Source organism: Cryptotermes secundus, unplaced genomic scaffold (assembly GCF_002891405.2).
Source record: "Cryptotermes secundus unplaced genomic scaffold, Csec_1.0 scaffold575, whole genome shotgun sequence".
Classification (NCBI taxonomy): domain Eukaryota; kingdom Metazoa; phylum Arthropoda; class Insecta; order Blattodea; family Kalotermitidae; genus Cryptotermes; species Cryptotermes secundus.
The window spans coordinates 303,201-319,241 of record NW_019731225.1 but is presented as its reverse complement, the minus strand read 5'-3'; the positions used below and the strand labels follow the sequence as shown (position 1 = coordinate 319,241).

The 16,041-nt window shown below is 42.5% G+C and overlaps 1 protein-coding gene across 3 annotated transcripts; it reads left to right on the top strand.

Moving 5' to 3' along the window:
• Positions 1 to 1,795: 1,795 nt before the first annotated feature.
• LOC111866560 (REPTOR-binding partner) lies at positions 1,796 to 8,031 on the top strand. 3 transcript variants are annotated; one of them, XM_033752324.1, is made up of 5 exons: positions 1,796 to 2,089; positions 2,769 to 2,862; positions 3,472 to 3,593; positions 4,365 to 4,476; positions 5,801 to 5,818. In XM_033752324.1, the coding sequence occupies exons 1-4, from the start codon at positions 2,033 to 2,035 to the stop codon at positions 4,458 to 4,460; spliced, it is 369 nt and encodes a 122-aa protein (XP_033608215.1). In that variant the 5' UTR covers positions 1,796 to 2,032; the 3' UTR covers positions 4,461 to 4,476; positions 5,801 to 5,818. The 3 variants fall into 3 exon arrangements, with proteins under 3 accessions (XP_033608215.1, XP_023711391.1, XP_023711390.1); XM_023855623.2 differs by lacking the exon at positions 5,801 to 5,818 and adding an exon at positions 7,077 to 8,031 and having other exon boundaries at positions 1,797 to 2,089; XM_023855622.2 differs by lacking the exon at positions 5,801 to 5,818 and adding an exon at positions 6,258 to 6,917 and having other exon boundaries at positions 1,807 to 2,089.
• The last annotated feature ends 8,010 nt before the right edge of the window (positions 8,032 to 16,041 follow it).

The window sequence follows — 16,041 nt, the reverse complement described above, 5'->3', positions numbered from 1 at the left end:
TAAGAGTTCTTCTCATGTAACAGACAGACGCCATTGCTCCTGCATGCCAATTAATGGGGAGTTTGCTGTAATTTCATGTACCATACATACATAACAGGATTGCAGAGTCCGTTTATATAATTGTCTGCCATCTCAGGAAAGAAGTATTAAAATAGTATATTTGAATTTCCCACTAGCATGAACATGATGAAAACAGAATCCAGTAACTTTATATCGATGTAATGATTTGCATCGCTAACTGATGATCACACTTCCAGGTTCAGGTTCTGACACAGAATAGGGAAGTTGGCCTCGAAGTAAACTTGCACATTGTCTTCGGCTCCGTATGATGGATAATAGAAGAGAGCAAGCGTGAAGGTTTTGATTGAATCCCTGCTCAAGTTTGGATATATATAGCAGAGAAAATTAAATGACTATTATTATAAATTTGTAATATAAACCAACTTCCTTACTCAAGGGCCATGCCATAGCTCAAGCGGTTAGTTGCTGGCTTCCCACCACGGCGGCCCGGGTCTGGTCATGTGGGATTTGTCGTGGACAAATTGGCGCTGGGGCAGGTTTTCTCTGAGTACTTCAGTTTCCCTGGCAATCTTCATTCCAATTGCTCCACAATCACCTCACCTATCATCTGGGGCTGGTACAATGGGCCAGAAGTGGCTGCAGTACAAGGAACTTAGTCCCACCCCACTGTCTTTAAAAAAAACTGTCTTACTCTGTAACCAGCCAAGTGCCAGGCTGGAAATGAAGCCACCGAATTTAAAGTCCAAGGATGTGATTATGTACTGCCTGGTCAAGGCTGTCACACACCTCAGGGAATGTTGATGACGAGTATGGAGCAATGATTAGCAGGAAATCAAAGAAAACCTGCTCCAATGTCACTTCATTCACAACGATTCTTGTATGAACTTGCCCAGGATTGAACCCAGGTCTCCATAGTGAGAAGCCAGCATCTAACCACTTAAGCTAGGGCACAGTCTACATAATTTTGTTGTAATTTATGGAACTGGGTAGAAGTTCTTGAAGGTTGGGACAAGTCTTAGCTATAGTAGTGAAAGCTAGAAATATATGCAAAAACTAGAAGAGAATGTGTTGTGATATTTACGATATCAGATACATTATATGTTATATGATTATAGCTTTTGATATAATTTAACACCTTGAGATATTTATACTTTAAAGAAATATGTCATGACCTTTGAATCGTACATAAATTCCAAAAATGGTAAAATGGTAAACCTACACAGTAAAGGTAGAGTCAGACTCATGAGGTAGCTCGTGTCCTTCTAGTGTACAGTGAATGAGGCTCGTCATTAGTTGACACTGGAATAAATCACCCTCCCCCCCAACGAGCTCCTAAAAAGATACAGAGTTACAGGAAAGGTAATATATTAAATTATATTGAACACAGTCTGTGATGCTGCTCATGACTGCTGAAAGATAGTAGTAGTAGGCTTATAGAAATTGACGTATTTTCACCAAGCAAAATTTGCAAAAGAAAGGATTAGTATTGAAAAATGTAGGTAAGAATTAGAAAAGTATTGTTTCTAAGCAAAATAGCATATTCCCAATGAAAGTAATACAGTATATTAATATAGAAGCATAATGCTATAAACAGTGGACTTATACCAGCCATTGCCATCTAGTGAGAAAAGTACCAAACCAGAACGTTTGAATTTCCCACCGGCGTATGAATACGGGAAGTATGTTGAAAATAGAATCTGCTTCGTACTGATTTCTTGCGTGGCTTCGACTGTGAAGGTGGAGATGTCGTGTTCCTCCGTAATGTTTGTTGTCATTCAACGGTTTACACGGCGTTACATCCTAGACGACAGATCTTTTCATATCCACCACTGAGAAACACAGAAGCCAGCAGATTTTAGTAACTTTTAAATGATGACGTTTCGTTTACGTCACTGACTGGTAATGACGTGCTCAGCGTAGTATTTTCGCGAATTCGCGAACCTACCATATTGTGGTAAACAATATGTAGACATTACGTAGTTATTTCAATTTGATTTGCAAGGACGTTGTCATGATGGATTTTGAGGAGAGTGTAATGGATCAGCAAGATCACGAGGAAACTGAAGCAGTAGGTTATGTTTTATGACTTGCCATTCTTTGAATATCAGTACATTCTTTTGTTCATATGCTGTAACAACGTGACAAGTACCCAAGGATATTGTGCTTGTAATATTTTCACATAATATAAGAACTAGATACTGGGAGATGTTGATTTACAAACTTATTTCCTAAGTAGTGTGCTCTCTGGCTGTTCACCCTTAGATAACAGTTACAGTATACGCATATTTCGTGTTATATGATCGGTGAGTTGTGATGATTCCCTGTGCACCATGACATTTGATAATGTGAAATTAGTGTATATTTTGTGAAACTTTCGAGGTATAGTCAACTGAAATTCATTTGTTGCTGTTTACGTTTGATATTTCATACACGATCTAACAAACGTCACATTGCAGTTTAAATTATTTTGTAATATAAACCATTTCGTACCCAGATTACGAGTTTACATCCTGGGCTATGCTCTGTAGCTAGTATACCGTGCGCTCCATAGTAACGCTTATTTAAAAAGTATGCAGTATTTTTGGTGGAGATATTATAAATGAGGTATGTATCATTTTTCATTGAAGATATTGTTGGCTGTGCTATTGCCACATTATTATATTGCTTTATCCCCCCCCCCAGTTCTAATTCATAGTTACAATTCAAGTAATAGACTTCCGTGGAAACCACCTTCTGATTCCTTTCAGGATGAGTTGCGCAGTGATAGAAAAGAAGGAAGCAAACGAGGACGTAAACCTGGTAGAAAGGCTGCTGACAAAGTAGATATGAAAGCCAAACTGGGTGAGTTTGCAGACATTTGTCTGTTACTTTCCAGTGAAGACATGCATAATTGAGCTACTACATTTTTGTATGCAGGAACTCAGATATTGGTTTCAAGTTCGTAGTCACTGAATGAATTGGCCCAAGAGATATTTGTGACTCATACTTCAGAAGGGCCTTGTTCTTATCTTGATCAGGACATTATTTTCCTGTCTGAGATTATACGGGGTTTTCTTCAGTTCCTCCACCTACACATGGGGACAGTGCCCTGGAACAGGCCAAGTTCATCACCATATAAATCCTTTTTAGTCACAATTTATGATAATCTTTCATCTGCTGTGTGACATGGTATAATCTGGTAGATCTTGCCAGTTTTTTGAGAACCTACTGGCTCCATTTTCAGGTTAGAAGAATAATATTAGTCCTTTATCATGAAACTAGAGTCACCAGGTTCCTCCAGAACAAGGGGAACAAGCTACCAGACTACACAGAGTAACATTCCAGATGATGATAATGTCCATAGTCCTTGCCATGAGGAAAACAAATTTCAGATGTAGTTTATGCAGTATTGTTAAAAATTTAGTAATGAGCTTCACACTGAAATAAGTGGTTGGTGCTGCATTTTTTCAGAGCGTAGCAGGCAGAGCGCACGAGAATGTCGAGCAAGGAAAAAGTTGCGCTATCAGTATCTTGAGGAACTGGTATCTGACCGAGAGAAAGCGGTTCTGGCCTTGCGTAAGGAATTGGAGAAGGTACGTCATATCTTGTGCCCCCCCCCCATCCATATAAGGATGTATGAGGTCACCATGCTTTTTTTTTGTGTCATCCCCTTTCAACTTCTGAACCAGTTGACCAATATTCACAAAATTTCATATGGTTGCTGTGCTACTGGAGGTTACGCCAGTTTCCTATAGTCAGTAACAACATGGCAGACGCTGGTGCTGAAGAAATCGACAGGTACCAGTATATTGAAGGAACGTGGTACCACCATCTCTTCTACTTTGTAGATGGTGTCTCATTCCAGAATATTGTTAAAATTCTGTGCCATGAGAATGTAAACTGTTGTACGGCATAATTATTGTTTTAGGTATTGTGATAAATCTCATGTCAAGTAGGTGGGTTGGTACCAGATTTTTAAGAGGACAGCGACCCAAAAGACTTTACTCTAAGATATAACAGTTATTTTCGCGCACTATCCTGTGGACTTTATTTGGGAGTGGCATCCGAATCTTGGTTGGGGCTTGACTCCCTCCTGACTGAGGTTTTCCATGGATTTCTTCAGTTTTTCCAAGTAAATTCTAGGATGATACCTCATTTAAGCCATGACTACTTCCTTCCAAATCCTTTCCAATTCATCAGTCATCCTACCATGCCATTCTATATAGTCCAGTTATTGGCAGCACCGTTAAATGAAGCACAGAGATACTGTAGCTGATGGTTCCCTAAACTGCTCTCTTGAATCACGCAATGGCATGTATACACCTGAATTTAAGGTTCTCTTCCCCTACCTGTTTATGTTGCAGTACCGGTCTTGGGGTCGAGAACTGGACGAGGGAAGAGTTCCTGAAGGAATCCCGGCAATGCTAGAGGAGTTAGGAGCAGTGAAACAGGAGAAGTAACCAGGATCGTTGCAAGGTTTGTTGCATACCAAATGTTGTGGCTGGCTGGTTGCCACTCCTGGTATATAAAATGGCGCTTGTATATTCATTTTATTTATGATTTATGTAGCAATGTTCTCAGTATCTCAGTCTGCGTAGCATCAAGTGATGTGATTATAGCTGAATTGGAAAAGATGTGGTAGCAAATGATTTGGTATACAGTCTTGGCCTTTGTCCGTGGAGGCTGAGTGAGGCCTCAAGAAATCCAGGTAGCCAGCCTCTGGGCTGAGGTTTGAACCCAAGGCCTCCCAGATACATAGCAGGAAAGCTGCCCACTCAACTGCAGCATTATATAGGTGTAATAACTGTAATTACTAGGTGGCAGTCTCTACATGCATATCGCCCGTAGAAGTGAAAGCATAAACCTTGCCGTTATTCTGTCATATAGTTTTATAGAAACCATTGCGAGTTGTTATGGATGGGAATGAGAGACAGTGGCGAGAGGCAGACTCAGCATAACAGTTTTGAACTTCACCCAGAAAAAGAAAATAATGGTATAAAGCGTGCATGATTAGTGAAACCATGATTTAATATTTGTCATGTGGTTGGGTGTGACTAGAGGTGAGGTTTGAATTGGTAACTGGATTTATTGGACACTTACACTCATAACTACAAATAACTATGAAAGTCTCACTTAATTATGCACTCCAAAGATCACTGTAACTACGGCACACATGAAGTCTTCTCAAACTTCACTAGCCGTTGCTTGGTAGTGGCTTCCAATGGGGAACATTCCCCCTTCCTTTGGGTTCCTGAACTCTCATTTGCCTCAGCTACCAGCTTCTCACTTCTTAACTGACTCAACCAACCGCTGAACTACCAGTCCTCATTATATAGCCCCAGCACGGATCACGCATGAAATGTCTCCTCCATTATTGCATGTTCTTTTGTTGCTGGGGGAATAATGTATCCACAGAACTGTTTCCTAGCAATGGCTGTTGTACTGTCATCTATTTACACACCTGTTACTGTTCAGAGATTGTTCAGGTTAATGTGTGGCCACATATTGATATAAAGGGAGATTATAGAATGCTTATGGGGTGGGAGGGAAATGGATTGTGTGCTGGTGATACCAAAATAATAGCTGTTAGTGAAATTTATGAAGTGTCTGTCAGTGTTTATTTTTTATCTCAAGGCTGAATCCCTCAGCCACCAACTGTTAAAAAGTTGGTCAAGTTGTGACTGAAGGAAATGTCCCTCTCTTGTTTAGTTGTGAACTTGACGGTGGCCATTGTGATGCTCTGTTGCGAGTTTAAAAGAGGAAGCAGTTTGAGTATTTTAGATTAATTTTGCTTTTATAGATGGGTGGACAATATTAAAATGGATCTTAGAGGGATGGGATGGTATGGATTGGATTAATCTGGCCTAGGATAGGGACCAGTGGAGGACTCTTGTGAACATGGTAATGGACCTTCAGGTTCCATAAAATGCTGGGAAATTCTTGAGTAGCTGCAGAAATTGCGGCTCCTCAAGAAGGGCTCGTCACCATTAGTAAGTAAATAAGTAAGACATTTTCCAAAAATAGTTCCTGTAGATAGCAGCACAGTTTAGTGCATGTTGTTACTATATCGAGTTTAGTATCAATCTGCATATTATTTTTCATATTATTGGTGGTGGATATTTCTGACAGAGTTCGGCTTTGGAAATTTCTCGCCAAAATTTTGGCAGGCCCTGACTAGTATTACATAAAAATAATTTCCAGGAAATGGGCAAATTGGATGTAAGAGTTACTTTCACGCTTATTTTTCACTCTTGCAGTAATGTTGGCTGTGAAGAGGAAGCTTATGCAGTGTTACACATTTCAATATGGCCATCACATCTGGAATTTTGGAATGGGGGAAGTCACACTGAGTTTTCAGTCAAATGTTTTTTCTTTTAAAATTATTTCTGAGATGAACTATTGACAGATGAGGATTCACCAACTGTGGACTGGAATGTAATGTGTCAGATTTGAGGTTCTTTCTGTGTTGAATACAAAGAGTACTATTTTCTGGGAAGTAATATGATGCAGTCCAGTAGAAGTTTGCTGATATACTGCTTCCATCTTCAGGTTCAGATTATAAGCCAGGTAAGAAACTGGTGAGAATCAGGTGCATGCTTGTTACTGGTTTCTTGGTTGGCTTATTCTTCAACCCTGAAGATGGAAGCAATATGTTCCTCCAAAACATTGGTGAACTTCTGCCAGATTACAAAGTATTACATCCCAGAAGGTTTCTTCATGGAATTTAGTTTGTGATGAGTGGTGTCTGCTTGTATTTTTGAGTAATAATTGATTTATTAGACATAAATTTCATTCCCGTGTAGTTCGCTCTATCATATAGAAATGTGGGCCCCACAACTAACATACTGTAACGTGTTGGGTTTCTGAAGACGCCGTTCGGATTGTTAACTGGTTTATTTAACAACCTACAAGTATCGGCTACAATTAATTATCACACAGTTGCGGGGTTTCACACTTTATAACCCTATGCGCAAATCAGTTCACTCTGTCTTCAGTAGTCTACACGTTTACAGTAGTTTACAGCGTCTTCAGTAACCCAACACGTTACAGTACATTTTCATCTTCTGATGTTGCAGATCATCACTGCTCTTGACAGTTAACAGGATTGGCCATTTTTAAAGAAAGCCAGCTTTAAAAAAAGTGATGCATATACATAAATTATTTAGAAACTGGAGTCTGTAGCAATGTCCAGCGAGCCTTCATAACTGTTTGCAGTGTACAGTAATCAGCTAGCAGGACCACATTACGATATTCCAGTCAGTGTTTGCTACTAAATTCAGTGTTCTATATAATGATATTCTGCGTGCCCCCTGTGGTTCACTTAGTAGAGCCATAATCCCCCCCCCCCAATTCATGGTGCCCTTGGAAAACAGCCCTTTAGAAGGCCAGTATTCTTTGCACAGTTTTCCTTACTCTGGGTGATTTGGCCCCAGTCATTCCTGTGCCGCTGTCCACACAATTTTTCCACACAGCTTACTCTCTGGCCTGAATGTGGAGGCAGTAGGTTCCTGCGAAGTGTTGGTGTTGATGTGAGGCTGCATGATGCCGTGCACCCTCAACAAAATATGTTCCACAGAAGACTTCAAAATAAAATGTCCTGGCTACTAGACACTTTGCTGTCAAGTTCTTATTTTAGTTCTGAAAGGAGACAGGAAGCGCCACCATCTCCCCTCAGGCCTGCACGAATTCTGGATGCCACGTCACCGTGACACTTAAAAATTTTTGTGATGGTGTGTAGAATTCTTCCTTCCTATTATATTACTGCTGGAAATGCATGATCAATAAGAAATTATGGGAAAAATCTTATCTTTCTTCCATTCCTTATGCCTTTCATATCTTGATTCTCATTTTCTGTCTCTTCTGTCATTTTGCTTCCCATCCATTCTATTTGTCCATCCTATAATCGTTCGTTTCCCCACATCACCAAGCGAATTGACTCAGGCTCTAATGCTTCGGTATGTATGTGCCCAGTTTGAATCTGAGCCAGAACATCAAGTCTCATGAAGGTTTTCACGGTTTTCCTCAGTCCCTCAAATCAAATACCAGGACATCCTTAAAATAGGCTAAAACAGCTTCCTTCCACATTGTCATCATTCATTGATCCTCTGTTCATCGCTGTGTCACCTGCATTGTTCAGTAAACCATAAAAAAAATAAGTGTCACTCTCACCTTACCACCATCTTTGAGCCGGTTGTCTAGATAATTTGGGAACCTCAACGTCTCACAACCCTATGGGCCTTCACGGCCTGGTACAGGGAAAGCTTTACTTTACTTTTACTTTTTTTACTCCACACAGCCTAGCAATGTTGCGAGGACCTGTTAAAGGACCTGGCTGTTAGTCAGTTGTCCTTTTGATGATAAATATGAGCACAGTTCTCAGATGAGATGTTTTGATTCTATTCTGGCTTCTAGTTTCTAGTGAGATGGCTCCTAGACTTGTAAGAAATTTGTGCTGGCCTGTCTCCCATTTGTGTGAATGCAGAACACTGACTTGAGATTAGAAACGCAAAGTCTTGTATGTAAAGGAGAGAGGAGCATTGTGCTTGCTTTTCATTGTCACGTGGTATTTACACAGTTTGTTATGTAAACTTTTGGCCAGTCAGGTCCAAATAAATGGATATATATATATATATATATACACAAATTAAATTGTATTGTTTTGTAATAATACTTGTGATTATTTGAGAGTTTAGGCTTGTTTTTGTGTTATAGGCTTGTAAAGTTATCTTCTCAATTGGTTTAGAGAGTCTGGATCTTCCAGAACACTGATATATAGTTCTGTAATGTTTGTTCGCTCGTGTTAGTTGAGGTAACAGTATTCAGCAGAACTGTTATGTTTTTGTCTCTGTATAAACTGTATCATATGTATAATACTCTGTGTGTATGTGTGCATGCCAGCATGTGTGAAAATGGAATAGTACTTTTTTGATTGTTTGCATATGTAAAGTGTAAAAATTGTTGTCAAATAATATAAATATTATATTATGTAAAATTTGTTCTGTTTGGAAAAAAAAGAAAACTTCTGGTACTGTGCATCCTGTAATCCTCTGAAGTTTCCTGCAGTCTCCTCTAGGGTACTGCAGCTCATTGTAGGCCTCTACCTTCTGAGTGATTCCCCTTGATTGGTTCCTCTCTGATGCTTTTCATTCCGTCCATGGATTCCAGTCATTCACAAGCTTCTGTGATGCTTTGTCATATTTGGTCTTTCTGTTCTTCTTACGTCCCTTAGTTTGAGGGTGCATTTCATTTATTATAAAGTTCCCAGTCACTCCAGTCTTCTCATGTTTAAGTTGTCCTTGTTCTTATGGCGCTGCCCATAGCCGGACAGTAGAGTGTCAGATTGTGTGGTGAATGATGAATTAGAATTTGCAAGGACTGAAGCAGTTTGCGATCATTTTCCTGAAGGGACTGAAGGAAACAGAAATATCCTAGTCAGGATAGCTGGTGTCCCAGCCGAGATTCAGAGCACCTGAATACGACTGTACCATATGCCAGCTTGCTCCGTTTCATGAAGTTTCACATAGCTTCATTTCTGAATAATGAACGCATGTTCCACGTTGCTACTTGTAAGTAGTAATTGCTGGATTGTGTAGGTTGGCTGAATTCAGCCATCATCATATCCAGATTCTACACAACAGTGGTTTTATTGCTTGAAGTTATCAGCCTTCGAATCCCACCTGTCCTAGAGGACCAGCGGGTCACTTGTTTGTCTGACTTGTTGCCACTGACCTGCCCGGCTTCACTTCTGTCAGCATCACTCAGAACACTGATGTGACGCTGGGTTTATGCAGATGTTGCATTAGTTTCTCTTTGTCTTGCATGACTGTTCACTGACATTAGTTGTGGTGTGGCCACTTGCAAGAACATGAAGGAGATGGAGGAATGTGTTGGAGTAGGTACTAGTGGCTCAGGTATCTTTGAAGTCTTTGCCACCATGTTGTCCACCACATTAGCACTTCCAGCTGTAGAAGTTTATTTGCAAAAACAAAACAAAAAATGATCAGTTTTCTTAAAATGTAACTGAAGGCCTAACCCTGTGGAGTTGTTTTGAAGGGAAATTCTAAGGTTAGGCCCTGACTCTTGTTTTTACAAATACACTTTTAACGTTGGTACCAGTAATGTGGCACACAGCAGGGGGGTTACGATTAAAGTCACTCGCACATAAGCCAAAGTCAAAGTTATGTTACAACTGACGGTCAGTCGGCCAGTCTGTCTTGGTGTCAAGCCCCTGTCTAGGACCCAAGACCAGATTTTTGTTATTGTCAGGGAGTTGCGGGTTTGTTGATGTGGGGTGCCTTCTTTGATGATGGCAGGTCTGTCGCCAGCGCAGTCAGTCTCAGTTCAGAGTCCTGTGGGACTCATGACCACATTTTACTGTCACAGATTCGAGACTTCCCCAACCTGGAGGACCAAGTCCCCTATTTATATCCCCCAGGAACATGGTGGCCCAGTTACACCCCCAGGCACTGGGTTCCCTTTTCGTCGCTTCCCGTGCACGACTTGCAGGGCTACAGTGGAGGTATTGAAACCCACCTCCACATGGGGATTCATCTGAGTACATAAGTGTCTTGGAATAAATGTGCTGATGTGAACACAGATAAACTTGAGTCAGCTCTGATTGCAGTGGTGATCTTGTGTCACTTATTTTTCAACTTTTTCCGCAAGGTAACATGCTGAGGATAATGTTCAGTATCCCGTGGTATACAAAATAACCATAGGGTTTGCTCTGTGGTTGCTCAAGCAGAGACTGACTGCTGACCGTGAGGCTTTGGGTTCAGTTCTGGGTGCCTTCATGGCATACAAAAAGACTGGGAGCAGATTTTCCACCAAATTTGTTCAGTTTTTCTCTACTAATCATCATTCTACCATTGCCTCATACTGATCTGTCACTGCCTGATGAGGCATGTGATAGTGCTGACCAGGCAGCAGATTATCGCATCCTCCGTCTTTAATTTGAAAGGGGAGGGGGCTTTATCTCTGATGTGGCACTTGTCTTATCACAGAGTGAGAGGACATTTAGCTCCATACATAAAGGTAGTTTCATCATGTTTAATCAAGTACCACAATGTGGAGACATATGGAAGAGTGGAGATGTAGCTCCATGCAGACATGACTTGGCACTAAATGAAGGTGAGTGCTCAGAATTACACCTCGGCTCCGTAACCTCAGGGGAAGGAGCTCGCGGTAAGTATTGGACTGGAGGCTGGGTGGGCCCCGGGGCCGGTCTGGACGCTGCAGATAGGAGAAATATCTTTGCCCCTGCTGGAAATCAAAACCTAATTCCCTGGTTATTCATTCTGTAGCCTAGTCACCATACTGACTGAGGTAATAATAATTGGTGTCCTCATTCTGCGCCAGGAGCCAGGACAGCTCAGTTGGTATAGCGACTGGCTACGGGTTGGACGACCAAGGGGTCAGAGTTCGAATCCCAATAGGGTCATGATTTTTCTCTTCTCCCTGTCTTACAGACCGGCTGTGGAGCTCACCCAGTCTCCTGTCCAATGAATACCGAGGGATCTTTCTCCGGTGGTAAAGCAGCTGGGGCGTGAAGCTGACTACTCACTTCCAGCTAGTGCCGAGGTCAAGAAAATGTGGATCTATACATCTACTCCCCCATACACCTTCATGGCGTGATGCACAGGGAGAACTATTCCTTTTACATCATTCCACTCCGTGTTGTGAACGGAGCTGTGGGGTATGAGTTCACACACGCGCGAGGCACAGCGTCGCGTGGCGACGTGGCATGGCGTCGTGCCCTAAATTCTGTATTCCTGCCTGTCCATATGATCGCTGCTGCAGTGCTAACGGCGGAGCGTCTCGCCTGGCTCGCTTTGGTTCGGTGCTGTTTGCCTATATACAGGCGCGGCACAACTGGAACTTGCAGCTTCGGGTGGCACTCGGTTCGACTCTTGGCCAGTACACCACCTATACTGATTGAAGTTACTCGTGATTCTCCTCAGTCCCTCAAGGCGCCGCTTCCTTCAACATCCTGCCCAAGTTATTATTCGCTGTCATCATTCATTCGACGTCATATAGCCCGAGTTATTGACTGCATCCGGTCAGGTTAATGCTGCTGGCCTTCGCCAGCACGGTCAGTTTTTGTTCTGAGTCCTGCGGGACTCTCACGACTGGAAGTTGGAGGGAGGAACTAGTCACAGATTAACAGCACAAACCGCAACTAAATAAATACAGGATCATTAAAAAAGATGTGTCCCTTGTATGGAGTGTTCTCATTGTAGTCAGGGCTGTAGTGTCAACGCTCACAAACCAAGCACACATTTTACGACCCTTTTTTGCCGGGGGGGGGGGTTGGTTATAAGGGAATAATTGTTGCTGACCCTTGCTTAATATCGCGCTCATAAATTGGCAGTAACGTGACCACGAGGCAGCGCCATAGCTCAAGCTGTTAGTCGCTGGCCTTCCACCGCGGCGGCCCGGGTTCGATCCCGGGTCAGATCAAGTGGGATTTGTGGTGGACAAAGTGGCGCTGGGGCAGGTTTTCTCCGAGTGCTTCCGTTTCCCCTGTCAATCTTCATTCCACCAATTGCTCCACAATCACCCTCACCTATCATCTGGGGCTGGTACAATAGGCCAGAAGTGGCCGCAGTGCAAGGGACTTAGTCCCACCCCACTAGCATTAAAACAAAAAAGTAAACACGTTATGCAGCTGTGTTGAGAATTACGGCACTGAATCTCGAAATTTCGTGCCGTTATTTGAGAAAATATTTTGAGAAATTTGACCAGTGTTTTAATTGAGGTTAGGGTGGAATATCTGTTCTCGGGGAACGGAATGTAGGCTTCTATCGGCCTTGTGTAAGGGTATTTGATTCTTACATTGATATTTGAAATGGTAACAACCGTAATGCATGTTCTGTCGCATCCATACGTGCCAGGACGTTGCTAGGCATCAAATGGAGCTTGTATGAAGAGCAGTATTTGTAAATCAATGTTTATGTTAATGCTGTTTAGGAAAACAGCCGCTGTTTCTTGTGAGAGCGATAGGAAACTGACAGAATGCAGAGTTTCATAATGTAACCATTGTGTTTCAAAGCGTGAAGGAAGCGCGATACACAGATACACGTCCATGGTTATCTGTCGTTTCTCTGTTAGACTCCACAAATGTCGAAAGTAGGTGCTGCGTTCTGAACCATTTACATGACAAACACGAGATATCCCGTTTATGAACAAATTAGGCAACCTGATTACTCATGCCCTCACCGGTCATCGCAATTTCATAATAAACATTTGCGGGTTCTTTTTAACGGTAATACGAATAGCCATTAATTTATTTTCACCCGTAAAAATTATACACCGAAAGTGTAAGCAAACGCTCGTGGGCGCTGTCAGATTTTGTTGTTGTTTGGGGCCCCGTTTTCTAGGGGGACGAACAGACAGAACATGTTCTCAAAAACTTACTTTTAGGCAATTTGATATTCTGTTTGCTGATCACCCTGGAGCCTTCAGTACAGAAAAGTATTTTAAACCCTAGTTTTAATATTTGGAGCATTTCCATCATATGTTTTCAATTTTATTTAAAAAAAAATCCGTGGTTGACTATGCCTGGCTTGTCCCCCTCCCGTGACGGCGCCCAGAAAAGACAGCTCACCTGCAGTGACTGGCCGTTTGGCTCACGTGCTCTTGTGAACAGGGCTGGGACAGGACGGCGTTATCAGGCGGATAAGGCTATCTTTATGCGGTAGATAACACATCGAATTACTTAGTTATGCTTCCTTGCAGTGCTCTCCCGGTTTATAAGCCACGTATTTCTGGAGAAGTTTCAGAATTGTCAGCAGGAAGTTCTGGGAAGAACAGATCGTGTACTTTCCTTTGATACGACATTGACCGCACAGAAAACTTCGCGTCCAACAAGTCTTCTGTTGTTGCGTGTGTATTTGTTGCCGCCGTAACGTTTTTACCTAGCAGTTACCTAGCAACATACACAGACGGCATGGAGATCGCATAAGCCATATTTAGGGAAGCAGACTAAAATAGTCATAGTAATCCCTGTAATAGGCCGTATAAACCCAAAGGGTTGTGAGACGTCGAGGCTCACAGATGGCGGTAAGGTTGTCAGCCTAACGCGCCGGCCACCCTTTACCCCCAGGAAGATTCGTGGTACTCATTTCTGTTAGAGGTTGAGTCGACCCCAGGACCATAGTGCGGCTGGAAGTATTAGGTCAATTGAAAAAATCAGTGACCTCAACGGGAATCCAACCCTCGACCTCCCAGCCTATAGCATAGTGCCTCAACCAACTACGCTACCGCGTGCCCCCATGTGTGTCGAACGTAGGTTATTAACGCAAACATTTTGTAAACATTTATATAGCGTCGTTGCCCGTAGCCGAGTCGAGAGCGTAGGCTCGTATCATATTGTCACGCATATGTGTGACTATAGACGGGGTTTGTATTGGTAATGGATTTATTGACTACTTATACACAGGACTCGGAGCTACAAGGAATTACAGAGCCACCGCTAATCTCCACAATTCACAGATCACCACAGCAACCGCTAAGCATTTTCCAGCCTGTTGTGTGTTCACCAGTCATTCCCTGGTAACGGCCTCTAACAGTGGAGATTCTTCAGCTTCGCGCGCTCAGGTCCTCTCTTCACAACCTCCCGTACAGAACAGTCTGTCGACTAACTTTGTCCCTTATAAGATCTCGGCACGGACGACATAGAAAACACAAATCTTTTATTGTTGTGTCAGTCTGTTACATTAAGAATCTACTGCCTAGCAACGGCAACATGTTTACATTACCTCTGCATAGCAACGGTCGCTGTTCAAAGAGTCGCCGCTTAGCAAGGGTCTATACGCTACAATATCCTTCCCAATTTAGCCGCCATCTTGCCACTAGACTCCGTACAGTCTAATTACTGAACCATAAAAATGCTTCACGCTTTGTTGCACTGTAGTTATTTACTGTGGTCCATCATTATATGGATCCGGGATAGCGTAGTCGGTAGAGCGACTGGCTACGGACTGGGGAAAGAGAGGTCGGAGTTCGAGTCCCGGTAGGGTCAAGAATTTTCACTTCATATCGTCCAGACTGGCTCTGGGATCCACTCAACCTCCTATACAATGGGTACCGGGGGTAAAGCGGCCGGGGCGTGAAGCTGACCACTCCAACTATTGCCGAGGTCAAGAAAATGTGGATCTATACATCCACTCCGCGGTACGTCTTCATGGCGTAGTGCTTAATTGGTTAAGCACAGAGACAAGTTTACCTTTTTTACCATCATTATATATTATAGCCTTCGAGGAAAACTTCGAATCATGGCGCCCCCGAGTTACGAACTCGAAGTATTCTGGAAGGAGAGCTAAGCTGGCGTCCGTGCTGACCTCAGGTACACTAAACTTCATATTACGAGCAATAGCAGCGTGCACTGAGCATACCCTGCACTGTCTGCTATCATCTTCTGCTCCTATTCGTAGCTACTACGGACTCTGTGTGCTAATATGTACGTAACGACAATACCTGTACCCTGAAGCGTATGCCTTGTGATTAAGGTATGCACCCTGTTGTCGCAACTGTAAATATGAACACTATTCATGATATAAAAAGTTTCCTGTGTGTGTTGCGTGGCTCTGCACCTCCACACAGTTCTCCATGGCGTAGTGAAGCACGGGGACAACTTGCCTTTCGCGTTTTGTGTAAAGAATGCCTAATAAAACTAGTAATGTCTTCTTTTTTGTTCTGATATTGTTTTCACAGTATACAAACGGCTATATTGATATTTCGCCCTCCGAAATATAAGGTCCAGGGAACAATTTATGTGAGTAAATATTGGAATTGTGAATGGTTTATGAGAGCTTTCGGGTAATGGCCCAAATTCGTGATCGTTAAGTTAGAAAATTTGTGTGTTGCAATAGTAATTTTGTTACAGAAACGGAGAACTCTAATTTGCACGCAACATGACGAGGCTTGCTGCACTGCGGATGGCCCGGGTGTAGTCGGCAACCAGAAAGAGTCTTACCCAGCCGCTTTGCAAGTTCGGTTCAATTTGGAATTACTTCTCTCATCTGACTCACGTGTGGAGGT